At 60.5% G+C, this 27,431-nt stretch overlaps 1 protein-coding gene across 1 annotated transcript; it reads left to right on the forward strand.

The window, feature by feature from the left end:
* Positions 1-362: 362 nt before the first annotated feature.
* Positions 363-23,922, forward strand: NR5A1 (nuclear receptor subfamily 5 group A member 1). Its single transcript, XM_055720884.1, is given in 9 exon segments — positions 363-551; positions 2,896-3,014; positions 3,473-3,614; positions 7,472-7,611; positions 7,613-7,666; positions 7,668-8,114; positions 16,218-16,337; positions 16,887-17,034; positions 21,541-23,922. Coding segments are annotated over 8 exon segments (1,401 nt in total). The 5' UTR covers positions 363-551; positions 2,896-2,912; the 3' UTR covers positions 21,789-23,922.
* Positions 23,923-27,431: the final 3,509 nt, after the last annotated feature.

A 27,431-nucleotide genomic window follows, 5' to 3' on the forward strand; every position in this document is an offset into this window, starting at 1 on the left:
GGTCCCAGAGCTGGGTGGGTACAGTGGGCTCCCACTCCTCCCGCAGGCACCCTGCCCCATGGCCCCCTCCCTCCCACCCCATGGCCGTAAATCAGCGGGGCCATGGGTGCTGGCGCACTCGCCGCCTGCTGGTGCCCCCCGCCTCCCCGCAGGGTCTCTCTCCCATGGCGCGTTATCTGCTGTGGGGGTCCCACTTATCTCCGCTGTCACTTTCTAATGCTAGTTTATGGGCAGCGTTTTGTAGTTTAATTATGATGTTTTTCAGCGCGGTCACGTGGCCACAGAAGCCAATAAGGCCCCGAAGTGGGTCCATCCCAGCTGAGCCTGGCCCCCATGGGGAGGAGATTGGCTGGTGTCCTGCCCAGGGCGGTGTGTGCGCAGCCAGAGCCCCGACACCTTCCCAGCGGACGCAGGTCCCATAAATCCCCCAGCCCGCTGCAGACAGGGCAGCGGTGCCCAGCACCCCACGGAGGCTTCTCGGGTCACAGGTCCTGGCTGGTGGCGTCAGTGAGGCTCTCCTGCCACACCGGCCCATACTCAGCTGCTTCACGGTGAGTATGTATCCACAGGGAGAACCGTGGTCCCCCACCCCACTCCTCTCCAGGCCACTGCCGCCATTCCCAAGCATGGTGGCGGCTGAGGCCAGCGCTGGGGACGCAACAGGGCTTGGCGAGGAAGCGGGAGCCATGTGTGGGCCTCTGCTTCCCGTCCCGTCCCCATGGGTGGGTGTGGGGATGGAGGCTCCGCATGCTGCGGGCAGCACAGCGAGGCCTCACCGTAGCCTTGGCCCCTCAGCCGCGCTGCTGCCCAGAAATGACAGATCCGGCTGCCGAGGGGCTCTGGGAGCCCCGCCTGTGCTGGCTGGGGGTCCCCGGTCGCCCCAGTGCTGTGTTACCCGTGGGAGCCCAGGCACCCCCCACGCGCTGGAGCAGGCATGGGAGGTGGCTGGAACCCCCCAGCACCCAGGGCTGGCCAACCCCTTATCCTTTCCCCAACCCACGCTGGCAGGCACCGCAGCTCTCGGCTCCGAGTTGCTTTTGTTCCTCACGGTGTTTGCTCGGCTCTTCTCCCAACCCATGGCCCCTCCTGGGTTCCTCTCCTCTTCCCGGATGGCAGGTCCTGCTCCACTGCTGCCCGGCAGCTCCCCCAGCAGCTTGCAGTGAGTGCAGGGGCCATGGCCGAGGGGCTCTGCCGGCGGTGGGAGCACTTCTTCCAGCCAAGCAGCGGCCGACCCGCACCGGGGGCTGCTCCGGTGCTATTCTTAGCCTGGGCTTGATTCCTCGTGGCTCTGGAGCGATGCTCCGCCGAGCCCGTTTCCTGTTTGCCGCTCTCCCTGCCAGCGCCGCTTCCTACCCACCGCACCCGCGGGCGGCAGCGGGCCTGTGGGGCGGATTGAGATGTGTGGGGCGAGCCAGGCGGGGTGAGATGTGTGGGGCGAGCCAGAGGGGATGAGATGTGGGGGGTGAGCTGTGTGCGATGAGCCATGTGGGATGAGCCATGTGGGGCCAGTAGCCCCGCTTCACCAGGCGCTGCCGGCAGCACAGCCCCAGCCCCGCAGCAGCCCCAGGTGCCCGCAGCCTCGGGGCCGGTACTGCTGCCCTCCCTGCAGCTCCCTTGGCACCAAGCACCTGGAATCGGAGCTCGCTCCTGGCAGGCAGTGCAGGCAGCAGGCTCCTGCCCATGCTGGGACAGGCTGTGACTCTGCACCAGCCAGGAAGGGTCTCCTGACCGAACAGCTTGGCCCTGCTGGGACAGGTTCAGCACCAGTGACCGGCTCAGAGCCGGACCCTCAAGCCCATGGCCAAGCGGCCCAGGAGCATCCCGATAAACAGGACATGCTGGAGACATGGGTGCTCCTGTGCCGGTCTGCTGCCGTCATGGAACATTTCATTAAGAATTCCCAAATGTGAAGCAATTAATTAAATACCAGCGGTGAACTACTGCTGGGTTGCTGTTGGCTGTGGCTGCTCCACATGGTGTGGCCAGTGCGAGGTCCAAACTGTCACCTCCTTAGTGGTGGCCCCAGAGGGGGTGTCAGGAGCTGCCGCACGCCCCAGCGCTCCTCATGTGCCTTTCCCTGGGCTCCGTGAACAGCTGCCTGCAGCCAGGCCTGCCCGCTGCGGGGTGTTCGAGGTGGCTCTGGCTGGCCCCAGGGCTGCCGGGGCTATGCCCCGAGTGGGGCCGGCTGCTCCTCTCACTCACACCCGTCTCATCGTGCTCCACCCCCAGGACCCTGGGCTCCCACGCCGGTCCAGCTGCTGGCAGGCCAGATGCCTGGGGAGGTGGGGGGCTCGTTGTTCCCCAGGGATGGTGTGGGGCAGCCCCACCAGCCCCGGGGAGTGGGGAAGGGATGGGTGCCCCTTCCTGAACCTGCCCAGTGCCCCTGCAGCCCCCCGTGCCCCCGCGGCTGGAGCGCAGTGCTGCCGAGGCCTGGCCGAGAGCTTCCCCCAGCCCCGCGCAGCACTGCCTTCGCGGGGGGCAGCCCCCAGCCCCAGCTCCTTCTGTGGCCCCCTGTGCTCGGCACGAGGCTGCTGCCCGGGGCTGCCGGCCCGGGGGCCGTACCCACCGCCCAGCGGGGCCTGCGGGGCCGGGGCCGGCAGTGGGGCAGAGCGCGGCCCCGTCCCGGCAGGTCCCTCCGCCCCCAGCCCGTCCCCGGCGCCGTGAGCCGCCCGCTCTCCCCAGAGGAGGTTCCCCAGCCCCCGGGGGGGTGGCCGCTCGCCCGCACCAACATGGAGATGCTCTTCCAGGCGCTATAAAGGGCTCCGGCTCCGGCACCTGCCGCTCGGTCTGCGCCGCGCCGCGCTCCCGCTCCGCACCCGGCGCAGGGGCTGGGGCCGCCCCCCGTGCCCGTCCCCGGCCCGGCCCGGCCCGCTGACCCGCTGGCTTGTCCCGCAGCAGGGCCGCCGGAGGGGATGGACTATTCATATGATGAGGACCTGGACGAACTCTGTCCGGTCTGCGGGGACAAGGTCTCCGGGTACCACTACGGGCTGCTCACCTGCGAGAGCTGCAAGGTAGGAGCCGCCCGGGGCCGTGCGGGGCCGGGGCCGGGGCTGGGGCTGTGCGGGGCCGGGGCTGCGGAGCTGGGGCTGAGCGGGGCCGGGGCTGAGCGGGGCCGGGGCTGAGCGGGGACCGGCGCCCTGCGGGGACCGGGGAAAGGCGGCCGGGGCTGCGCGGGGAGCGGGGCTGCGCGGGGCAGAGGGGCCGGGGCTGTGCGGGGAGCGGGGAGGGGGCTCTGCAGGGGCCGGGGCAGCGGGGCCGGCCGCGGGCCGCTCCTCGCCCGTTTTCGTTAGCGGCAGATTCGCGCTCGGCGGGGCGGGACGGGAGCGCGGCCGCGACGGGAGCCCCGAACGCGGCGGGGGACGGTGGGAGCCTCCCTCGGAAGCGAGGCGAGGGGACGGGATGCCGGGATGCCGGGATACCCATGCGGGGATGCCGGTGCCCGCCGCATCGCCGCCGCCCGCCGCCGCAGGGCTTCTTCAAGCGGACGGTGCAGAACAACAAGCACTACACCTGCACCGAGAGCCAGAGCTGCAAGATCGACAAGACCCAGCGCAAGCGCTGCCCCTACTGCCGCTTCCAGAAGTGCCTCACCGTGGGGATGCGCCTGGAAGGTAGGGCACAGGGCACACCGCCGGCACGGCCGGCCTCTGCGGCTGCGGACGGACCGGGGGCTATGCGGGGCTGCGCGGTTCCCCCCGTGCCGGTCGCGCCGTCCCCGCCCGCCGCGCCGCGTCCCCGGGCCGGTAATTCCCGCGGCCGCTTCGATTCCGTTTTTCTCTCCCAAGTTCAAAAAAAATTCGTTTTTTCGCGTAGCCTCCTGCTTTTCCTTTTTTTGTTTTTGTTTTGTTTCCCCGGGGCTTTTGGCCGCTGCGCCTTCAACTTTCTAGGATTTTCTTTGCTGGCAGAACGGTTGGGAAATAGCGCAGAAATTATTGTTTTCCTTAAGCACATAATTCCAGAAGCCGACACTTAAGGAAAACGTTACAAATTATGGGACTTGCAATAAAACTGCTGCAGCCCCACCAGGAATTATATTTTCCCTCTTGGTGACATGCATTGTAGCAGATCCCCCCTCTGGCTCTCGGGGAGCGCAGCCGCAGCTCCCACGGCTGCCACCTCGCCCGTGGCAGAGGGGCCGATCGCGACTGAGCTGCCAGAGTCGGGCCCCGACAGCCCCAAGGCTTGTGGTGGGTTCTGCGACGGGCCAACAAAAAACATTCGGGGGGGGGGACGACAGGTCACGGGCAAGCGCTGGCAAAGCAAAAGCAGAGACAGAGAGGAGCCCCCCCCCCCCCCCCCAGCAGAGCCAGCCGCCCCCCGGCTCTTCTCCCCTGAAATCGTTTGCATTTTGCAGCAGATGAGAGCGGCCGGAGGCGCGGGTGGGGCCGAGCCCCTTTCCCCGGGCCGAGCCCCTTTCCCCGGGCCGAGCCCCTTCCCCGGGCCGAGCCCCTTCCCCGGGCTCGCTGTGGGGACCGCGCCGCTCGGGGCAGGTGCGGGCGAGGGCAGAGCGCTGCGGGTCCCGCAGCGGGGGGTGGGGGGTGGGGCACAGCACCCAGCCGCGACCCCCAGCCCCTGCAAACCCCCGGCGCGGGCCGGCTCCCAGCCCCAGCCCCAAACAGCTCCCAGTTTCACTCTCCTCCCTGGACTGGAGTTACTGGTGCGCTAAATCAATGTGTGCGTGCTCCGGCTGTTTTGATCGGTGCCACAGGAGAATGTGGGTGCGGGGCAGGGGCTGGGGGCTCTGGGGGCGGGCAGGGGCAGTCCGTGGGGTGACCGTGGTGAGGGGACAGCGCCGGGCTCAGTTTGTCCCTTTTCAGTAGTTTTTTTTCTTGCTCCGCACGGAGCTCCTCTGCTCCTGCAGCCTGGGAGGGCAGCAGCCAGGGTATCGGAAGGCTGCTCCTTCCCAAACACTGTGGTTTGAGTTTTTTTTTCCTTATTTTCTTGCTGTTAGCTCCTTAGCAAAGCCCTGCAGCTGGGCAGCCGCGGGGATCACCCAGCAGAAGATGATATTCCTGTAGGACCATCCCTTTTGCAGTAAAAACTGGAGCTCGCCTTTCCTCAGTTCCTAGGATTTTTTGGGCAGGGAATCTGAAGTGGCGCTTTGAAGGTGAGCGCCCAGCTCCACAGGACCAAAGCACCCCGAGATGGTTGTTTCTGGGGTCAGAGTGTCGACACAGGCCCCCTTGAACTGCCCGCAGGGATGCTGCAGCGAAGCCTGGCTGGGGTGACCAGCACAGCCCTGGCACAAGCATGCCCATACCACTGGGCACCCCCAGGCACCCCACGCCCCTGCCTGGGCAGGGAGAGGTGGGATGGGGAGGCTGAGCTCGGCCAGCAGCTCGCACCCACCAGGGCTCTGTGTGGGGTGAGGGCAGGTAAGGCAGAGGGGGCAGGCAGGGGGGCCACAGGGTGCGTGGGGCGCCTGTTCCTGCCGCTGTGCCGGCTGGCTGCACCCAGCTGCGTGGCTCGGGTGCTGCCTGCAGATGGTTTTGTTGGGGGGGTGCGGAGGGTAGGGCACTCCTTGGGCGGCCCCACTCCCCCCCCCCCCCCCACCTCCTTACCCCAGAGGTCAGGGCGCATTGGGGTGCATTGGTTTCTTCCCAGCAGCCAGCTGGGACGTGGCAAATGGCAAGTTGTTCCCAATCCCAACTGAGGCACAAACGGCAGGAAAAGTGGAGCAGAGGGAATTAAAAGGCCTCTTCTCCCTTTGTGTTCTTGCCGGGAGAGGGAAGGAGGTGTACTAGGAGGTGTACTCGCGGTTGCCTGCAGAGGATTTGTGAGACTGGGCTGTGAGCACCTCTCACTGGGTGTGTGGGTGCAGTCAGCACCCGTGGGGTCCCTGCCTGAGCACCCTTGCCCTGGGTCACTGGGGTCTACTTGGGATGTGATCCCTGGGCATCGCTGGGCCCAGCCTTGAGCAGTGGTGTGAACACACTCCTTTGAGCAATTGGGAGCTCTGGGCTTTCGGTGTGCTCTGGCATCACCAGGGTGCGTGGCTGGGGAACACCAGACCTGCCGGGGACACCAGACCTGCTGGGGCTGCGTGACCGGGTCTGGGGGATCCTGGCAGGAGCATGCACACATGCTAACTGTGGCCATCTCTATTGTACCCCTGAAGTTAGGAGCTGCCCCGAGGCAGCTGTCTGTTGCCCCGAGGAGTGGGGGCAGGCTTTCTGGAGCAGGGGGCCACAGCACCCCTTGCCTCAGAGGCTGCCTCTGCTGCCCCGCTCCCAGCGAGATGCTGTTTTCATGAATAAAGAATGAGGGAGGAAGCGCGGGGCGGCTCCCCTGGGAGCACATTCCTGCTCGCCCTGGAAATGCTGCTGCTCCCGGCGAGGCTCCCGCGTTTCCAGCCTGCCTGGGGAGAGTTTGGGAGGTGCCACTGGCTCTCCGGGGGGGCTGGCTGGACTTCCAGCGGCCCCAGGATAAGTAGGCGAAAGAGAGGCAGAGGTAACAGCTGAGACACAAAAGCAAGACCCGCCTGCTGTCAGCAGGGACGCAAACCAGCGGAGGTTTTTTCCCTTTGATGCTGCCTGCTGTGCTCGCTGGCAGCTCTCCTCCATCCCTCTCACTGCCGTCCAGCTCCCAGCTTCCAGTGAGCTGAAGCTCTTCCAAGGGTGGGCCGGGGCAGCAGCCCCCGGGAGCGCAGCGGGGCAGTGCGGCCGGACAAGCTGCTGCTGCAGAGAAGCACCTGCTCCCTCATGCGCTGACACATTCTTGGGTTTCTTTTGGGGTTCAGAGAGAACATCTGCTTTGCTACAGCTGGGAGACCTGCGATGGGGCTGTCAGAGTGACTCTGACAGTGGGATGCTCTGGCAGAGCCCCTCAGCCGTAGCTGATACCCGGCAGGGACGGGCAGCCTCCCGCGCCAAAGCTGGTGCAGGCCCGCCGTGGGGTGCAGCGTGCCCAGTGGGACCTGCCAGATGTGCTGCCTGTGAAAAGGACAGAGATTTGCAGAAAAGAAGCATGTGTGACCTCGATGCAGGTGAACCAGGGTCCTGAGGGGGCTGTGGGGTCCCAGGCTCTGCAGAAAACAAGGAAATCCCAGGGCTGGTCCAGAGTCAGGGGTCATAAAAAGGAAAGTGGGTGTTGGGCCCCCTTGTCTGCCTGGGCTTCACGAGCTGTCCCCCTCAACCCACAAGAGATGCAAGATGCTTTATCCCCCAGCCCATTTTGCAGTTAAAGCCAAATGTCTCTTTCTTTCCTGCAATTCCCAGAAGCTCTGAGGGTGACACCAGCAAGGCAAGACCCAGGACCAGGCACCTGAACCTGCTGTGTCACATCCATAGTGTGCATGGCTGGGCTGGGAGCAGCACAGCCTGCCGGTGGCTTTCTGGAAGGTCTCCCCAGTGCCCCCCAGTCCCTTTTGGCCACCAATTTCCCCCTTATCATTTTCTCCACGCTGCGTGGAAGCACTGGTCTGCTTCCACGAGGGTTCATTGCAACTTCTGCCCTCTCTGCTCCCCAGCTGTGCGTGCAGACAGGATGCGTGGTGGGAGGAACAAGTTTGGACCCATGTACAAGCGAGACCGTGCCTTAAAGCAGCAGAAGAAAGCTCTGATACGTGCCAATGGCTTCAAGCTGGAGACTGTGCCTCAGATCATGTCCCCCAGTGCAGAACGACTACAGCCTGTCCTCCACCATTCACAGCATCCATGCCATGGTCCAAGACCTTGCCGCCCAACCCTGCTGCCCTGACGCCCATCGACTACGAGCGCAGCCCCTATGGGACACCCTCCCTGGGAATGACTGTGCCCAGCCACGTGCCGCTCTCTGGCTACCACTACCCCTCCTTCCCCAACCGCACCATCAAGTCCGAGTACCCGGACCACTACACAAATGTGCACGAGTCCATGCCTGCCTATATGTACCCAGAGACCTACCCCAGCAGCTCCCCGCCTGACATCCCCGATGTCATCCTGAAGCTGCTGCAGCTGGAGCCGGATGAAGACCAGGTGAAGGCGCGGATACTGGCCTGCCTGCAGCAAGAGCAAGGCAAAGGCCGGCATGAGAAGCTCAGCACCTTCGGCCTTATGTGCAAGATGGCTGACCAGACCCTCTTCTCCATTGTGGAATGGGCACGGAGCTGCATCTTCTTCAAGGAGCTGGAGGTAGGAGCCTGGGCAGGGGGGAGGGATGGATGCTGCACTGGGCGGGGCGATGGGAGGCAGGTAGGACTGGGGCTGAAATGCCGTGAGGATGGGATGTTGCTGTGGGCAGGACTGGGGCTGAAATGCCATGAGAACGGGATGCTGCTGTGGACAGGTTTGGGACTGAAATGCCATGAGGACGAGGCAACAATGCCTGTGGGCATGAGCCATGGGCTGCCAGCCCTGCAGATCTGCTGGTGTCCCACCGTCCTGTTCCTGGTCCCTGTGTGACAGGGCTGGAGGCACCCGGGCCCGGCTGCAACACTGGAGCGATTCCCGCTGTTGCCACAGGACTAATGATTTCAGATTCATCATGGCAGGGGCAGGTGTGGAAGCAATTGCAGGCAGAGTGACTGTGGTGTCAAGCTCAAGATATAATTGAAAAATGTAACATTGAGGAATTATAGTTGAGACAATTCTCACCTCTGCCTTTAGGAAGAAAATGGATGCTGTCAGGTGGGTGCCTATTAGCACCAGGCAGCCAGGGCAGGGCTGGCTGGGGCAGGGGACATCACCAAGCCTCCCCCAGAGCTGCTTCTGCTGCTGGCAGCCTGTGAGCACACTTGGCTGGGGGACAAGGAGCTGACCCCCATCGTGCCAGGCCATCCCCTCTAGCAAATCTCCCCAAATACTGGGGCCAAGGGGTGGATTAGTGGGGGTGGTACAGCCTCTGCCATCCTGCAAACCCTGCCAAGCTTTCAGATGTTTTCCATTCATGTCCTGGGCTGACCTAAGATCCCAAACTGGTGCAAAAATGGGAGAGAAAATTTTGCAATGTGGCCAGACCCCGGAGAACCATGTCCTGGGATGGCTGGAAGACCTGGGTGCCTTCCTGTGCTTCCAGCGTGAGGCTGTGCTACCTGGCCCTGGCCAAAACCATCTTCTTCCCGCAGTGCCATGGGGACCATGCCCCAGCACAGGGCCAGGCTCTTCCCCCATGCCCACCCCACTGGGTGCCATGGGGCCAAGCGTGGCAGAGCTTCAGGGCCCAAAATAGCCCCAGGCTGCCAGAACAGTGTCAGGAAATGGCATTGTGGGGGTGGGTCAGGTTCATTTCAATCATATCAGTGTCCAGCCTGGATTTTGGGAACAGGGTGGTTGTTGTTTTGCAGGAGATATTGTAAACTGTGTAAATTCAGCTCCCGGCTGCAGTGCCGTGTAGCCTTGTAACTCCATTGTCAGCCTGATTGCGCCACCAAAATAGGCTGTTTCCGTGTGAATCCGTGTTGGCGGGTGCTCCTCCTCACGCGGGCTTGGGGGGGACGGCAGTGCTAGGGGCCTCACCTGAGCAGCACCACGGGTGTCCCACCAGGAGCGGGGCATACCCCCCACTGTGACCAGGGCACAGGGTGCAGTGCCCAGGGATTGGGGCTTGGCTGGGCATTCCCATCTGTCGCTGCCGTCACCACTCACACCTTTTGCCTTCATCCGTGCGGCAAGCATGGGGCAGATTCCTGCAGGACCAGGGACTGCAGGACACGACATCCCACCCTGACTCCAGAGGGAGCATGAGAAAGCACGGTTGTCGCTGGCCTTGGCTCCCTCCCATGTGCTGGCTCGGTGGCGCGCAGTGTAACCGGGCAGGTCCGAGCCCCCAGCACAGGGCTGTGGTGCTCGGGCCCCTTTGTGCACATCCCCCCGGGGACGGTGCTGGGGCTGCCTGCTGTCCACCCAGCACGGCACATCCTCCCCAGTGCAGGGCAGTGGCTTTCCCTTGGGCACATGGAGAGAAGCCATTGGAAGCAGGAGTAGGTCTACAGCTCCTGAAACCCTGTTCCTGATCCTGCCCGGCACATAAAAGCAAACAGCTGCTGGGGCGGTAAATGAACTCCTGCTAGTGCAGAGTTTACGGCTTTATCCTAAAGCCTGCTAGCACAGAGTAAAATCGCGATCTCGGAGATCGATGGCTGTCATGCAGGCAGTCTGCGCTGGGTGCTCAGGGCTCGTCAGAGCAGGGGATGCCAGCAGCCCTCTCCATCCCCTGGGAACGTCTGCCTGAAGGGAATGGTCCCCATCCCCAGCCAGAGAAGGGCTGTTGGCCGAGGCTCCGCAGGGATCCAGGCTGGAAGGGCACCAGGCAGGGACATTGCTTCAGGGCATCATGCCGGGCTGATGCCAAGTGGAGAGGGGGTGCAGGCAAGTGAAAGGAGGATGCAGGCAGATGACCCCATGCATGGTGTCCCCTGCCTGAACACTCCCAGCACCCACGTGCCTCTGCCACAGAGCTGGTTTGCAGACAGCTGGTTTCTCCTTGCAGGGAGCCTGGAGAGCAGGGAGCAAACCCCTGGGGGCACGGGGACCCGCTGGCTCATGCCTGGCCAGGACAAGCCCTTGTTCCCTGCCCAGGGAGAGCGGGAGCAGGTCCCCCCTGGAGCCAGCAGCTCTTGTTCCTGTTCCCATGCCCATTCCCACACTAGCAGTCCGACAAGGGGTAGTGGCAGACTGTGTGCTTTGCCATCTCCTCCTGGCAGAGTGGCTGGGGTGGGGGGTGTTGGCGAGACCCCCCCCCCAGCTCCACCACTGCGCCCAGGGAAGGAGGAGGGTGATGGGATAATGGCCTCTTGACATCGGCTCACACGCCACGTCTGCCCGCAGGCGCTGGGCAGTCAGATTGAAAACAGATTTAACTTCCCAGATATATCGTTTCATTTAAGGGCCAGTAATTCTGTCAGTCTGCCACTGACAAACGAGGGTCCCCATGCCAATCCGCCGGGGAGACTGATGTCGTGGCGTTCCATATCTCGTGTCACCAGGCAGAGAATTACGGACTGCGCTGGCCTTCGGAGGCAAGACTAATAATGCCGCACGGCAGAGGGGGATTTGGGGGCCCGCTTGTTTATCGAGGGCCGGCCAGGCAGCCGCGGCGCGAGGCCGCGCGGGCGGAGGTGGAAGAGGTCAGCGCTGACGCCCATAAATACAAACTTTAACTGAGTCTAGATGAGATGTGTCAGGACTGAGGGAAGATTTGCAGCATCTCTTCAGGAAGAAAAATATGGGCCGGGGGTGAAATATATTTTGTTAGGTCGTGAGTCTCAGGCAACTTTGTCCTTTCAGATGTAATTTTTTTATATATATATGGAAAGAGACAGAGAGGTGTGCATACACAAGCACATTTGCACACTCACATTGTGTCTGGTTTCAGTTTGGTTTATATACATGTATCTTGCACAGCCGGGTTTATATAGGTGTTCCACAGCCATCCATACATATAAATATCATGCACACAGGGGTGCAGTGACCTTTAGATTGGGATGAGCAGCCAGGAATGTTAAACAAATTGCCGTGGTTTCAGCCCGAAGGCTGGGCTGGCTGAGCGTGGCGGGTCCCCGTGCTGGTGGAGGGGCACGGCACGGCTGCGGGGAATTGGGCTGATGGCAGATCCCCTCCTCGACCCCTCCTCGCTGTGGAGCCAGGGCAAACCACCCTCCCATGGGCAAGCACCAGTGCGGGGATGATGCTGAGGGCAGCACTGTTCCCATGGACCAAGGGGTTCCTGTGGGTCGCTGGGTCTGTTTGTGGGGCTGCTCTCCCTCACTTCTCATTAGAGATCCCAGAGCCACGACGAAGCCTATTTGCAGTCAGTTGCTTCTCTGCCTTTAGCATGTGTGGGTCATCTTGACCCCATCTCCTGGCCAACAGCCAGAGCGTTTTTGGCAGATTTAAAATCTCCTTCTGGTTGTGGATGCTGCAGCAATGTTTAGCATCCTATGCACTGGGGGAAATGTGACGGCTTTTCCTGCCTGCTGGTGTCCTGGCTGGCACAGCCCTGCCCTCGCTCCTGGGGCACACACACACAGCACCATGATGCCCACCCAGCCTTGCAGCAGGCTGCCTGCAAGCCCCAGCAAAAAGCAGTAGCCTGGGTCACAGGAATGTGCTCTGCCAGCATGGGATAGGAGATGAGGTGGTCTGCCATGCTGGTCTTGATGGTTTTTTGCTTTAAGATGCCCATTGCAGTGGTGTCTGGACAGGGGGATGGGGACCCACATTGACCATTAACACCTTAGACTTCGTGGGGTTTTGATTGTGGGTGGCTGGCAGATGGTAATCAGCTTTCGTACTTCCCAGTAGCCAAGGTAATGGGTGCTGCTGGCACCCAATAACTGCCCAGGCTGTGGCTCAGGATGCTGGTGTGTGCTGTGTACCTGCGTGGGAGCTTCTGGGGCAAATCCTGCACCAGTGATCTGGGAGGAGGTCCAGAGAGCATCCCTGGGGTGAAGGCAGTTGGAGGCATCTGAGCACTCCTCGTGCCTGTGGTGTGGGGAGAGGTGGGGGACTGGTGTCCTGGGACCTGCCCAGAGCTTCCAAGCAAAGAGGGATTGCTGGTGGATCACTTTGGTTGATAATGCTGCAGAGATGTCCGAGGGCAGATGATGGTACCTGAGGTGGGGGATGCCCTGGACCAGCCGTGCACGAAGCAGCGAGCACAGCAGGGCTGTGCTGTCCCTGTGGGGGTTTGGCTTCAGGGTGCCAAGGCACTGGGGTGGCCTGGGCGCATTCTGTGGGGCCTCAACACTCGCAGGGGCATCTTTGACTCACACCTACAGACCCAGGGAGGGTTGCAGGAGGTTTAAAATTACATCTGCATGTGGTCCTGCAGCCCTGCATCCCGGCAGCACTGCCAGTGCCTCTGCTCTCCCTGCCTCCCCTCTGGCCCTTGGCCCAGCCCATCGGCTGCAGGGAAATCCATTTCTTTGTGGGTCGCAGGCCTTCAGCAGCAAGGCGCTTTCGGTGGCCAAGTGGCAGGGGAGGGCTCACCCTGCAAGGCGAGGGTTTCACTGCCGTGTTTTGTCAATGGGTTAAATGCTCGCTTTAAAAAAAAATAATATAAAAAATCGCCTCTTAAAGACAGCTTGCATCAGGTGCTTGATAAAGCACTCTTGTTGAAAAGCCTTGACATTAAAAGAGGAAGATCCTTTGCTTAACTTTTAAAGGCGAGAGTGTGCGTGCCGCCTCACCGGGTGGATGGATTGACTCCGCGTGGCCGCCCATTAGCAGCCCTCTCCTCCTGGGAGGCCAGGCTGGTGCTGGGCAGGGGGGAGGCGAGCTCCAGCCCGGAGCTGCCTTGCAGCGGAGCCACACTGCTGGAGTGGGGCCATGGGGGGATGCCCACCGCTGCCCCAGCCTGAGGCAGGGGGATACCCAGCTTGGTGCTGGGGCATAGGCAGGGCTGGTGTCCCTGGAGGGGTTCTTGAGTCCTGCCCAGACTCCAGAGCCCCCAGCTTGCCCTGTTGTGCTCCCAACCATATCCCCCAATGCCATGGCCACATGGCTCCACGGCACTGGGATGGTCCCAGGAAAGGCCACAGCGTGCTGGCAGGGGAACAGCCATGCAGCTGCCATGCAGGGCAAAATGGGCTGCAGGGAGGTGCTCTGCCAAGGGAGCTGAACCTGCCTGCAGAGTCTGGGAGAAGCTGATCAGTAATTTTTAAAGGAAGAAGTTGAAATGCTGCCTTCTAGAAAAGCTGACTTTTAAAAAACCATTTTCAAGGCAAAACCTTCAGTCTGTCCCTTCTGGAGTTCGTCCTGCTCTGGAATGAGGCACAGGAAGGAGCTTCCAAAACAATGCTGCGACTCAGCCGGAGCAGAGGAGCTCGGCACCGGCCGGGAGCATGCGGCTGGGCTGGCAGCACGCTGCGAGCTGGGAGCCCAGCTCCCTGCAAGGGCTGGCCGCGGCTACAGCCAGGCCACTCGCCTTGGGACAGAGGTCATAACGAATGCAGAAAACCTCCATTTTGTTTTGATGCAGAATGAGCTTTTCCCCAGTTCTTTGTTCAGCAGCTGAACAGAAACCTCAGGGTCCGTATTGCTGGGCTGCATACCGTGGCACCTTCACCACTTCGGGCGGTGTGACAGTGAGCCCGGCCTTGGCAGCCCCGTTGCGCCCATTGCACTTCGCCGCAGGCAGGTTTTGTGCTGTCGGGGAGGAGTGGGCACCGCAGCCCCAGCCGCTGTTGCTGCCTTCTGTGCTGCATCTCCCTCCTCGTGCTGCTGCGCGTCCAGCTCTGACCACCCACCGCACTTGAGAAACAAATCCCCGTGGCTCACAGGGAGTGTGGGGCTCTGAGACCATAAAGCTCTTTCTCATCTGACTTCTATTCCTTTTGCAATCTCCCAGCACTGGTTTATTGCAGCCTCTTCAACAAAACGAGAGTATTATCCAGTCCTGTGATACTGCATCTGTCTTCCTTCTATTAAAGGCAGTGACCACAATGGCACTGCAGAGCTCTTCTGCTGGCACTGAATGTGCTCTGCAGGGAAGCGTTACTGATAACCCCAGCCCTTCCCCTCCACCAGCCTTGCAGGAGAGGGGGGCTCCGGGTAGGGCAGAGGTTCAGCTATTTGCAGAAAGGTGTTGGGGTCCCGTGGACAGCAGTGCTGAGGGGATGAAGCCAGTGACCTGTGGTGGTTCTCAGCGGGGTGGTGGGGAAGGCAGGTGGATGGTGTCCCTCCTGCCTGCCCCCTGAGCTGGGGTGGCAGCATGTGTCCGGCCGTGGCTCCAGGCACAGGATCCTGGCAGGGCTCTTTGTTCTGCCAAGTGCAGCCGTTGGCTCTGGCAGCTCATCGTGCCCATCGCTGGCACTGCCTGCAGCCCACCGGCTTTCCCACTAGACCTTTGGAGGTCCCTGCAGTTTGTGTCCTGGGTTGAGCTTCTTACCAGAGGCAATCGCAGTCATGTATTTGAAAGCATAGCTGTGGACGCTTCTACCTGTGCCTGCACGTACACACCAGCACTCGTGCAAAATGAGCATGGGATCAGGTGTGTGTTGATGCGTGGGCAGGGAAGAAGCTGGCAGCTGCAGGGCACAGTGATGCCCCATAGCTGGCAGCTCCTTCATGCCAATGCTGCACTGAGGCAGCTCTGTGGGCCCCCCCACCCCCCAAACCTGCCATCTCGGGCAGGGAGGTGAGGATGGGTACTGTTTTGTTTCATTTTAAAGTATCCAGAGGGGCTGCCTGGAGACACAGGGCCTTTGTGCAGCAGCCCTGCATTCCCTCCCACGTGGGGACGTGGCCAGCAGTCATTTAGTTAAAGATTTGTGTGCTGTCTGGGGAGGAAAACCCATGCTGATAAGAGCCAGCAAGTGCCACCGAAATGTGCCGAGCTGCTTCAAAGCTGGTGCTGTGCAGCTGCCTGGCCGGTCTCCTCTCCTCCAGCCCTGGGACCTCCTTGCTGGGGGTGCAGGTCCCTCCCTGCCCACCCGAAAGGACCCGCCGCTGAGCTGGCCTCCCATGGGATCTCTGCAGAGCGTGGGGTCGGTGCTGTGTGAGCGCGGTGCAAGGCGTGCGGGGGGCATCAGCCTGCAGCTGCCTCCTGGCCGCAGGGTGCTGGTGGTTGCAGTCCTTGCTATCGAGGTTAACTGGTGCTGTGGGCATCAGTCTTGCCATCCTCTCCTCCCACCCGCCATGGAGGTGATGGAGGTCATGTGTGGGACACCAGCAGTGAGGTGAAGTGGGGCACAACGACCAGCCCGGTTACATGCTGGCAAGGGCAGACACGGGAAAAAGGAGCCAGACCAGGGCTTTGCAATTAATGTTTCATTAACCAGATGCAGCATCTCCTTGCTAGGAGCTCATTCACAGTCAGACTGCAATTTCCACATACACATGCATGTGTGATACTTTGGGAAATGCTCTGCAGGCAGCGGCGTTGAGGAGAGCTTCAGGTTCTTAAAAAAATGGGGCTTTTGCCCAGCTGCAAGGATCAAGCACAAAGTCCTGGAGGATGAAGTTCAGTCCCACCTTTTTCTGACAATGATGCCGGTCTGCTAGAAACCCCTTTCTCTTGTGCTCAGGGTGAGACACAGATGGGTCAAGTCTTGCCCAGGTCCAGTGCTAATGTGGCAACATGCCATAGCACCTGATGGTGTGAGTTTGAGGCATCATCGCCACAGGGCTGGAGCGTGGAGCTGATCCTCGGACACAGGGCTGGGGGGCAGAGGGGTGGTGTGGGGACCCGGGCAGCCCAGCTCCATCCTGCCAGCCGGGACAAGCTTGTGCAGCCGCAGCCTGGGCTGCCCCGGCGTGGTGGGTGTCAGTGGTGCTGCTCTGGCTGTGTTTCAGGTGGGTGACCAGATGAAGCTGCTGCAGAACTGCTGGAGCGAGCTGCTGGTGTTCGACCACATCTACCGGCAGCTGCAGCACAGCAAGGAGCACAGTGTGCTGCTTGTCACCGGCCAGGAGGTGAGTGCCAGTCCACAGAGACCGCGGTGGCTGCTGCAGAGGTGGCAGTGGGAGCCGGGTGGTGGGGCTGAAGGGGGGGCACAGGTGTGACTTGGCTTACTTTTGCTGCGCTATGGAAGTGCATGTGCAGAAGGTCCAGTCCCATCCCATCTCATTGCATCCCATCCCATCCCACCACATTCTGTCCCATCCCATCCTGTCCCGTCCTACCATCTAGCTCTGGTTCTGGAGAAAAAAAAATTCTCATGGAAAGATCAACAGCCACAGCTGTACCTGTAGAGGCAGGACAAGCGAAGGGCCCCTTCCCTCCCTGGGGGCAGTTTTTGGAGATGTGGGTGCCTGTGATGCCAGCACCCTGCAAAGGGCCCCTCTGTTTTAAGCAGTGCTGGAGAAACAGGGTTCCCATTTCACTCATCAGCCTTTGCTTTGGCACCCCTAACTCTCAGTCAGAGCCTTGGGCTGGTGTCTGGCTCCTGCCCTGTGCAGGGTCCACTGCAGCGGGTTTGGGGGGGCTGGCACGCCACGGCTGATGCTGTCCCTGTCCTACAGGTGGACATGTCAACCATCACAGCCCAGGCGGGCTCCATCCTGAACACGCTGGTGCTGCAGGCACAGGAGCTCGTCTTGCACTTGCACTCGCTCCAGGTGGATCGGCAGGAGTTTGTCTGCCTCAAGTTCCTCATCCTCTTCAGCCTTGGTGAGCACTGCCACGGGGGGCACCGGGGCGAGGGGCGGCCACGCTCAGAGGTCACGGCTGTGCTGCCATGGGGTCTCAGGGGGTGGGAGCACAGCCGGAGGAGGCACGTGCAGCCCAGGGTCCAGCCGCCTTGCCGACAGGCAATGAAGGGGCTTTGAACGAGGAGCCAGGAGCCAGGGCTAGGACTGGCGGCTCCCCCACCGTGCCGGGGGCACCCAAAGCGTCTCCCACCGCGGGGCCGGGCGCTGCCCCCATCCTCGGGAGATGCGGCTGTTGGCTGAGTGGAGCCTGTTTTGGTCCATCGCCCTCACACCAGGCAGGGAAACAACTGGCTGATACGGCAGCAGCAAAACAGGCGTGTTGATAGAGGCAGCAGCCAGGGCTGGCCGTATCTCCCGGGATTTGCGTCAGAGGCCAGTGCGTGGCGAGCAGGGCCTGCGTGCGGCTCTGATTAGGCTCAGCCGCGGAGCCTGCGGCCGGGCGAGGTGGCGGGTTCACACGGTCCCACCTCACCCAGACAAAACACACGGGAGCTGCTGCCGGAGCCCGCAACGTCCCTGGGGCTGCATAGCAGCGCTGCCCTGCTCCTGCCCGTCCCTGCCCCACTCCTGTCCTGCTCCTGTCCTGCTCCTGCCCCGCTCCTGCCCCAATCCTGCTCTGATCCTGTTCTGCTCTTGCCCTGCTCCTGCCCCATCCCTGCCCCAGTCCTGCCCTGGTCCTGCCTCAATCCTGCCCTGATTGAGCCCCTCTCCTGCCCTGCTCCTGCCCCGCTCCCACCCTGGCCACACTGCTGCCCCCGTGGGGAGCATCTCCCCATCCACCACAGCCAGGGATGTGCCTCCTTTCCCCGCAGGCATCGCTCTGAGGCAGGGATACCCATCTGAATCCCACTGGAGAGATCTCAGCCCTGGGTGGGGTGGTGCAGCTATGGGTGGTGCTGAGCACCACGGGGACCCCAGGGTGTCTGTCTGCCTTCATTACTGGTGCTGACACCTACCCCTTGGCCCCGTCCTGGTGGGAAATCTCACCTCCCGGCACGAGGATGGTGGTGGGGCCTGCCAGGGGCTCAGCTGGCCACCGCACTCCCAGCTCACACCTCTGCCACTGTGGCTGCTTCACTTCCCACACCTCCATGGCTGCTGCTAATTGCATGCACCTGGATGGAGCAGGAACTGGCATTTCCCCAGGGAAACTTGTGCTTGGGTCCCTGCAGTGGCTGGGTGCTGCTGCTGAGCTGGGATGGTGAGCCCAGCTTTGGGCAGTCCTACCTCCATTCCATCTCCATCCCACCCCATCCCTGACCCTATCCCCATCCTTGTCCCAACACCTTGGTCAGTGCTTGCACTTCCTCATCCATGGAGTCTCATCCGGGGGGCTCTGCCAGTGGCCCTGTGCCAGATCGCCAAGCACAGCAGGCCAGGAGCTCCGCTCTGTGCTGTATGTTTTGGTACTTTGTGCTGGAGGGACAGTTTGCATCACCGTATGTCCCTGTTGCTGAGGAGCCAGCCTACTCCAGGAGCAGCACCGCCACTGGGTTAATGGGGGTTAAGTGGGAGCACTGACATGCTGCAGGCAGTGGGTTCCACTCCCCCACCCCAGGGGCTGGGGTCAGGGACATACAGGCTGAAGGATCCATTGGTTTGGCACTGGTTTGCTGTGGATGTGTCCCCGTTAGCAGGCAGCCACGGGTGCCCGGGGGGCCCAGGCAGGGTGGGTGTCTCAGGGCGTGGGAGCCACACTGCTGTTCTTTCCTGCACCTGCAGCATCTCCTCCCTCAGCTTTCTCTTCCTTCAGAGCTGTTTTGAAATCCAGAGAAGTTAGATACGATAATTTGCTGCTCGAGCAGCGATAAGGTGTGGCACAAGCAGTGCCCAGGCTGGGACATAAATGAGCTGGTGGGGCTTGTGCCCTGAGCCGAGACCTTCCCCGGCTGCTGCCCTCGGACTCAGCACCAGGAGGACCAGTCGCCTCATGCTGCCCCACATCCCCCCACTGCCCCCTGCCATGGCCCAGCACGGTGAGCAGGAGCAGCGTCCTCCCAGAGCGCAGCCAGCACCGGCGGCTGTGGCTGCTGTGCCAATCGCTGCCCTGGAGCAGCAGCTTTCAGTGAAGGCATGGAATCAAATAGCTGTATTTTCCCATATATCATTTTGCCCCAAATCCAACTTTTTCTCTCCATATTGCAGAGCTCACTTGGAGTAATTTGCCCTTCGCAGGCTCAGCTGTAGAGGATGGGATTGTGTATTATGTGCAGGATGTAATTGCCTTTAACAAGAGAATTTCCACATTTACCACTCTGCCACAGCACAGTCAAAGCCAAGCCCCACTCACAAGAGCTGCCATTTGAGTTCTAAATAGATTTCTCTCCTGAGCAGGTAAAGAGATTTAATTAAAATTAGGGCTTCTCAAAATAGCAATATTTATGAGGACGGCACAGGTTAGCTTTGTTCTACAGAAGGGCTTAATAGAGCCTTAATGGATTGACCTATCATTCGATTTCATGACTTACATTCATGAAGCAGCTACTCTTGGGGAGGGGAGGAAGAGAGGCTTTTATAGCCCACATTCCCTTAAGCGTTTGCAATTTATCAGCGGCTTCTCCCAAACAAAAGGAGCCGTGAATAGGAAGAACACTTGAGGGCATAGAAATAATCCCAGGCATATCTGTATGTGTGATGGGAGGCTTTGTCACAGGACAGTCTTTGCAACTGCTGCAGTGTCTCTAAATGAAGTGAGTCAATGTTATTTGGACAACATTCTTTATTCCTTGCAGGAATGAAAAGATTATTCAAATATTCAATTAAACAGTGAATAGGGTCTTTCAGAGAACCAGGTGAGTTCATCGAGTAGAACTAGCTATTGTTGAGCCAACTCAGGGGATAGATTTGACATTTATCAATATAACTTCTTTTTTTAATGACATGCACAATAACCTTATGCAGATAAAGAGATTTCATAACAACAACCCGGGTAGAAGGGAGACAATAAGAGCAAATGTGCCGCAGGAGTGAAAAGGGAAGGGTGATCTGATAAAGTGCATCTTGGCGCGACGTGCAATGCTTTGTGCCTGTGCCACAGCTCTGGGCTGGCCGCACAGCCTGGCCATGGGCATGGCCGGAGGCTGGGTCTCCCCAGGGGCCCCGCAGCCCCCCACCCAGGGCATGGGCTGGGGGCTCCCAGCTTTGCAGGGCTGGAGCAGTGCCAGGTGCCGTGGCCCCCCCGAGGGAGCCATGTGGGGCCATGGACACCCCTGCCCAGTGGCACGGAGGCCCTGTCTGCTCCCTTCTGCTTGGGTAGCTCCAGCCCCAGCACCGCGCTTTGCCCTCCCGAAAGCTCCTCAGCCCTCTGGGTACAGCCATGTTCAGCTCCCCACTTGTTTGTGAGGAAATCCAGAAATAAACCTCAAACTCCCAGCCACCTTGGCCAGAACCTGTGCCCAGATTTCCCTGTTCCCAGCCCATGGTCGGGTTGTGTCCGGGCTGCCAACGCAGACCTGAATTTGGCTGTGCATCAGCAGCTGCTTGGACATGGACAGCAGTGCTGGCAGTGCTGCTGGGCGCCTCCATGGCCATACAGTAAATCTGCTAAATCCTCTTGCCCCACATGGGCTCGGTGCCAGGGTTTGCAGCAAGGTCTCCCACGGGCAGGCGCCAAGATCCCATTGCTGTGTGTAGCTGGAGCTGGCTGATGGGGCAGTGCACAGCACGCTCCCCTAAAGCCACCAAAACGTGTCCAGGGCCAGTTTAACAACGTGTTGCACAGATTAAAAATAGGTGCTTCCTTCACAGAACGCTCATGGCAACCTGAGCAGCGTCCTTGGAGGGCAGACCCCAGCCCAGGCTGCCCCAAAAGCCTGGAGAAACCCTGACCCACCCGCCTGGGTTGTCCCTGCAGCCACCCTCCCACCGGGGCTGCAGTGGTGGGGTGGCCCTGGGGCTGTGCGTGCCCCGGCTCCTGCACTGCTGCCGTCGGGGCTGCAGGGGCCTCTTGGCTGCCAGACCCTGCCTGCATCTTGGTGCTGCTGCCTGCTGCACAGCTTCCCACCCGGCAGGCAGCGGAGCTGGCAGCGCGATTACGGGGGAGCTGCTTGACCCTGGCGAGGCGTGGAGGATTAGGGTTTCCAGGCTGGTGAGCCTGGTTGCCACACTGGAAAGACCAGGTTTAGGGGGGAATTAATTCAGCCGCTTCCTCGACCTTCAGGATTTAAAGGGGGCTCATGGCAACAGTTCCCTGCGCGTGGGCACAGCTGGTAACACATTCTGGCTTGGCAGCTTCCTGGGGGCAAGGGCTGGGGGGCACTGGCCCTCCTGCTGCCTGGGCCTTTGGGTGTCTATCTTCAGCACTGGGGGGCAGGGCAGGGACGGGGTGTGGGACCCCCTCCTGCCCCGCGGTTTCATGCACAAGGGGCATCAACGCAGGCGTGTGGATCCCTCCTGGTGGAGCACAGCACAGGTGGGGCAGACACTGTGTTTGGCACCATTTTGCCATCATCCTTCCCCCTTGCAGACGTGAAGTACCTGGAGAACCACACGCTGGCTAAGGATGCTCAGGAGAAGGCCAACGCAGCGCTGCTGGAGTACACCATCTGCCACTATCCCCACTCCACGGACAAGTTCCGCCAGCTGCTGCTGCGGCTGGCGGAGGTCCGGGCGCTGAGCATGCAGGCAGAGGAGTACCTCTACCACAAGCACCTGAGCGGGGAGGTGCCCTGCAACAACCTCCTCATCGAGATGCTGCATGCCAAGCGGACTTGAGTGCGGCCACCAGCACAGACCCGGCAGAGCTCGGGCGCTGCCAGCAGCGTGGCAGGGGCAGGACTTGCGCCCGGGGCTGGCGGACCAGTGCTGCCTCTCTACTCCGCCTTTCTCAGTGATGCTGTTTAACCTGTACTATTGGAAAGGTCCCAGATGGTTTATTTTAGTACACAGCAAGGACATTTGATGGCCGTGGGGCTGTGCGCTTGGCTGCCGGTCTGCCCCATCAGCAGCGTGAACCCTGGCTCCTCTACACACGTGGTGCCCGACCTGTCGCCTGCCCAACCCGGCTCTGCAGCACGAAGGAAGGGTAAAGCCTGTCCTGGTTTTCTCCTGTTTATGCTCCTCTCCTGCTGTCCCAACCAGCCATTTCTCTACCGCTGCCATCCCTCCCCAAACCCTGCCCCATGTCTCAGGGCCCCTCGTGCACAGGGCAGGGGAGAGGTGAGGTAAACCCCCGGGGGTTGTGGTTTTGCAGCGGTTGGGGTGTTCCAAGGCACTGGCACGGAGGCAGAGGATTTCTGCAGGAGCCAAGCAGAATGCTGGGGCTGGGGCTGGATTTGTCAGCCCCACACAGCCGTGTCGGCACCCCAAGGTGCACATGATAAGGTCCCCACTCCCGGGTCCCCGCAGCATCGCTGTCTGCTCTGAGTGCCACTGCTGCCCCGGCCAAGCGAAGGTAGGCAGGGATGGACCGTGCTGAGCCCTTGGCTGAGATTTGTTTTCTCAGTGCTTGCCGGTGCCGGAGACAGCAGCTGTGGCTTTGCAGCCTGTGGCAGCCACCGTGCCTGGAGCTCACAGGTGTCCATGGTCAGCACCCATCTGGAATGTCACAGCTTTGCTGCAGAGGCTCTAAGAGATTCCATACTTGGAGCAGGGGACTGTCCTCAGGACACTTTGGGCCCCTGGCTCTGCTGTTGCACCCTTGGTGCCAGCACAACATCCTCATGGCTGGAAAGCTTTGCAGGTCACAATGCCCAGGTGGCATCGGCACCACCGAGCTGGTTCCCAAAGCGCGAGGACAGGGTGGCCTGGGGACGGCATCCCCGAGCAGCGCAGGTCCTGTCTTGCTCCAGCCCTCAGCCATGCCCAGGCAGCACCTGAAGAAGAGCCAAGGGGCAGGACAGGGCAGGGATGGACCCTGTCCCCTTCCTGCCCGGGGGTGATGGTGGTAGAGCAGCTGGGCAGGAGGGAGGTGCAGAGTCTGACCCTGCACTGCAGGTGCCAGGGCAGCGGCAGGTCCAGGCTGAAAACAGTCCAGAGCTGCTTCTGCACCAACATGTGCCTGGGGGCTCAGGGGAGCTTTTCAGCCCCCTCCTGCATTTACCTGCCCATGTGTGTGGGTAAGGAGTAATCAGAATTGTCCTGTGCTTCGTGCCAGGCTGAGCCCCCAGACCCCCGTTGCAGTCTGCCGTGCCCCCAGGTGACAGCAAATGTTGTGCCCAAGCTGCAAGCGAAGAGCTGTCGGTTCCCTCCCACCGGGACAGGGGCTGGCATGCACACCTGGGCAGCGCTGGGGGGCTGCAGCCCCCCGAGCTGGGACGTGCCACACTCTTGCTGCTGCTTTCTCTTAGTCTCAGCCATGCTCTCCTCTCCTGCCACTGGGCAGCCCAGCATGGCCCCCCGCCACGGCCGGTCCCCCTGCTCTGCTGGGGCCCCTCAGCGCAGCTGGGGTGGGTTCAGGTTTGCTTTCCACGGTGGGTGTTTGCCCCTCACCTTGCACGGGCTTTCGGCTGCCCCAGCTCTGCACAGAGCTGGTGCCTTGAGGAGCTGCAGATGCTGCGCCCGGAGCCGCGCAGTTTGTGGAAGCTTGTTAGATGCAGAAGAGCATGTTTGTCTCTGCTTTTCAACATGTTTGTGCATTTTCCTCCTGAAGTCTGTGGTTTGGTTTCACCTTCTTCTTCATGTGAACTTAACTGGAGAAAATGGTTTGGGAGGTAAAAGATGTTTTATTTTCAGAAAATGAAAAGTGTCCTTAAGTGTCTCTCTCTTTCTCTGTGTCTCTCACATCCTTGCCACCCTCTCATCCCCCTCCCTCCCCACTCCCCACCCTTCCTTCCCAGGCAGGAGGTTACCAACTTCCTTGTCAGGAGCAAACCACTGTAATAAATTTTGCAGTTCATTTAAAAAGGCAGACTTTGTCTTTTTGGACTGTCTCTCTAACCCTCCTTGTCCGTGCTGCCCCCTCCTCCTGGCTCCCCACGGGCAGGCAGGATGCCCTGCCTGGTGCTCCCATGGGAGAGCAGTGCTTGGCCCAGCACACGCCGGGTGCCCAAGGGTGTCCCTCCTGGAGTGCCACCTGCCTTTGGTGTGACCGGGACACCATGGCTGTGGGAGGGGGGTCGCTGCTGTGGTGTGAGTCAGGATCAGGTTCAAAGCACTGCTGGGAATTGCCATAGTGACTCTGAGTGTGTTCTGCAAGTGAGCTCACGAATGACAACATTTACGGGCAATTAGCTTAGACTCAGGATTTTTCATGTAGCCCTTGGTGGTCACTGTGGCCGAGAGCCCCCAGTGTGCCATGCACTGCGGCAGGGAGCAAACCCACCACAAAGCACAGAGCCCTGCAATGGGTTTGATGCCCTGTCTGTGGCATTTCAGTGCTGGGAAGTGCCCCATGCCCTGGCTCTCCCCAGTGCCAGCAGCTGGGGATGCTGCTTGGCTGACTCCGATAACTGGCACGATGGTCTGCACGCACACCTCGCCCTCCTGACCAGCACGGGGCTGCTCTAGGGCTGCGGTTCCCAACAGCACGCAAATACCTGCTGGCTGGCACATGCTGTGCTGAGCCCAGGGAAGGTGGCGCAGCGCAGGACACAGCACAGGGCAGCGTGCAGTGCCCTGGTCCCCTGTACCGTGGCCAAACCGCCCTCCACTGCATCCAGCCACGTATAGCCGCAGCGCGTGGCCGCGCCTGAATGGCAGCACATTCCCGCGGGTACATTGCAACAAGGAGAGAAGGTTGCCTTTAAAATCAGCATTTACTGTCATCATAATCAGCAAAAACCCCAACATGTTTTACGTGCTCTAAACACTAGGGAGCTAACAGGAGAGCCAGTTGGATGTAAAGAACAGAGGAAGAGAAAACACAACCCAGCTGGCGAGGGGCCACGCCAGCCGGGTGGGAGTCCCAGGAGGAGCAGGGAGAGGATTTTTGTCCTAAACAGCAGAAGATGCTATTGAAGTCAGCTGGTTTAGAGAATGCTTCAAGCCAGCTGCTGTCTTCCTTAGCGCATGTGCTTCCCGGGTGGCTGGTCCCCAGCCCTGCCCCGGCAGAGCGGTGTGCTGAGCCCGGGGAAAGCGGCAATCCTCACCGGGACGGGAGCACGGGTGCGCTGCCTGGGCATGGCTGCTGTGGGCAAAGAGGGGCTCACTCCTGTGCCGCCTGCTCCAGCTCCCCCAAGCTAAACAAGATCTACTGGCAGCAGTGACAGCAGTGCACAACACAGGCTGCCGGCGGTGCTTGGGGCTTGGCTGCCCTGGCAGAGGCGGCCTGAGCCACGGGGCCCTGGGCCGGCACGCAGGCTGGGCAGGAGTCACAACCAGTACCCACCTGATGGTTGCCCACCCCTGGGGAAGAGCAGGGCAATTCTCAGCAGCAGATGAAGCCCTGTGAGACCCCCACACTACCCCAGTCCTGCCTTGGTTTTGTCTGCACATGCTGCTAGGAAGAAGCACAGGGCTAACAGCTCTGCCTGGGCTGGGAGAGCCCTCTGCACGGGAGCCAGCTCCTCCGACCTGCCGTCCTCCAGGCTGTTGGAAGAGCCTTGGCGTTGATGGAGCCCATCACCCAGAAACTTCTCAGACTCCTAAAGCAAAAGAGAGAGGGTCTCAGCTGTGTCGGCGGGGAGGGGAGGGCAGGGGTCCCTCCGAGGGCAGTGGGTGCACTGGTGGGGTCCCACAGCACGCTGGGAGAAAGCACAGACCAAACCTGCTGTAGGACGGCACAGTGGGAGGAGGCAGCCGCTGCTCTGGCCCAGCCAGCCCTGCCTGTTGCCACTGTGGCTCTGCCATCACATGGACACCTCTGCCCTTTAGGGGTCTCTGAAAGATGGTCCTTACAGCAGGGAACCAAAGCAGCCTCCATGCATGGGGCCGTGGCTGTAAGGAGGAACCTGTTCTTCCTCTGATCAGTAATTTGCCCACTGCACACAGCACCAAGCTCCAAGAGCGCTGAAGAGTGAGGTTTAAATGGATTTAATGAAAATACCAGCACTACCGTGGCAGGGAGCACTGGTGTCGCATGGGCTGCACCTCCTTCCGTTGGGGCATAAGGTACCCTCTGCCTGTTGGGAAGGACCGTGGCACGGATGGCAGCAGTGATCCCACTGCGGGGCAGCCCAGCAGGGTCAGTGCGGGGGGTGCTGCATTTCTCCAAGTCCCCACAACACTCAGGTGCTTTACTGGCTTTGAATTCCAAAGAATATAATTCCAAAATAATTTCCTTATTATTTTAAAACCGATCTTATTTAACGTGGTATGGTGAGAGTTGCAGAATTACTCAATATTGATCAGAGAAAGGCTGGGCCCTGGAGACAAGATCCATGTTGCTATGTGTGGCTTAGCAACATATAAATGTATTCAAACAGAATAATGAAATTATCGTGGGGAAACAAAGCAGCCATCACTTGAAGAGATGGAGGATGTGGAGGCCTCTTGGAGCTCTTGTTTGCCAAGACAAGGAAGACAGTACTTATTGTTTGTGCAAATATGTGAACACCCCCAGCCATCCCCTGCTTACATAAAGGGTGTAATGAAACCGGGCAGTGCGCTCGCTGCAACGTGCAGCTTTGTACAGCTGGGCTGGAGCTCATTACTGCAGAAACGTGCGGCCTCTCCGAGTGAATTGAGTCCTTGCGGGGGGAGCCCCAATATTGGGGGTGGGGAGTCGGGGAGGGAGTCCACGCCTGCCTCCCAGCCACAGCCATGCTCCAAATGCATTTCTGTGGTTCTGAAACAGGCCTGGTACTTACCTGGATTTTATCCACCCTCATCCTCACACATATTAAGGCACCATTGGGAGCCCATCCCACCTCTCCCCACGGACCCACTGGCTGCCTCTTGCGCTTGGAGCCAGCGCGATGCCCACGGCTCTCACAGCACGGCTGAGGCCCTCGAGCAGAGAAGTGGTGGATCCCCTCCCAGATCCAGCACAGCTTTCCTGAGAGGTTGTGAGCAAGTCATTTAAGCCCCAAGTCTCCCGCCAGTGCCCAGGGTCCCACGGTCCTGCTGCCCACCAGCTCTGCCCACTGGACTGCAGGGCAGGTGGGCTCCTCCTGGGTCTCCGCAGGAGCTCCTGCAAGCCTGCCGCTGGTTCATCACAATTTTCCTTAGAGCTGGCTGGAAATTTTCAAATAAAGATACCTGGGGCAAAATATGTCTCTTTTCATTAAACTATCTGGGAGAAAATGTATAGAAGAGAGGAAGTGGTGTCTGTGTTGAAATGATTTGTCTCTTGTTCATCACCGAGCACAGGTTTATGCTTTGCTTCCCCTGGCAGCTCTTATTCCCAAGAGCGACACAGCATTTTGCTGTGTTGAACAAGCTGTGAAGATGGGAGCCTGTGCGAAGCTGAGCTGCCCTGGGGTCTTCCAGGCATTACTACAGCTGGGCATTACCACCTTTTACTATTTTTTTTAAAGG

This window comes from Falco cherrug, chromosome 9, assembly GCF_023634085.1.
Source record: "Falco cherrug isolate bFalChe1 chromosome 9, bFalChe1.pri, whole genome shotgun sequence".
Taxonomy (NCBI): Eukaryota; Metazoa; Chordata; class Aves; order Falconiformes; family Falconidae; genus Falco; species Falco cherrug.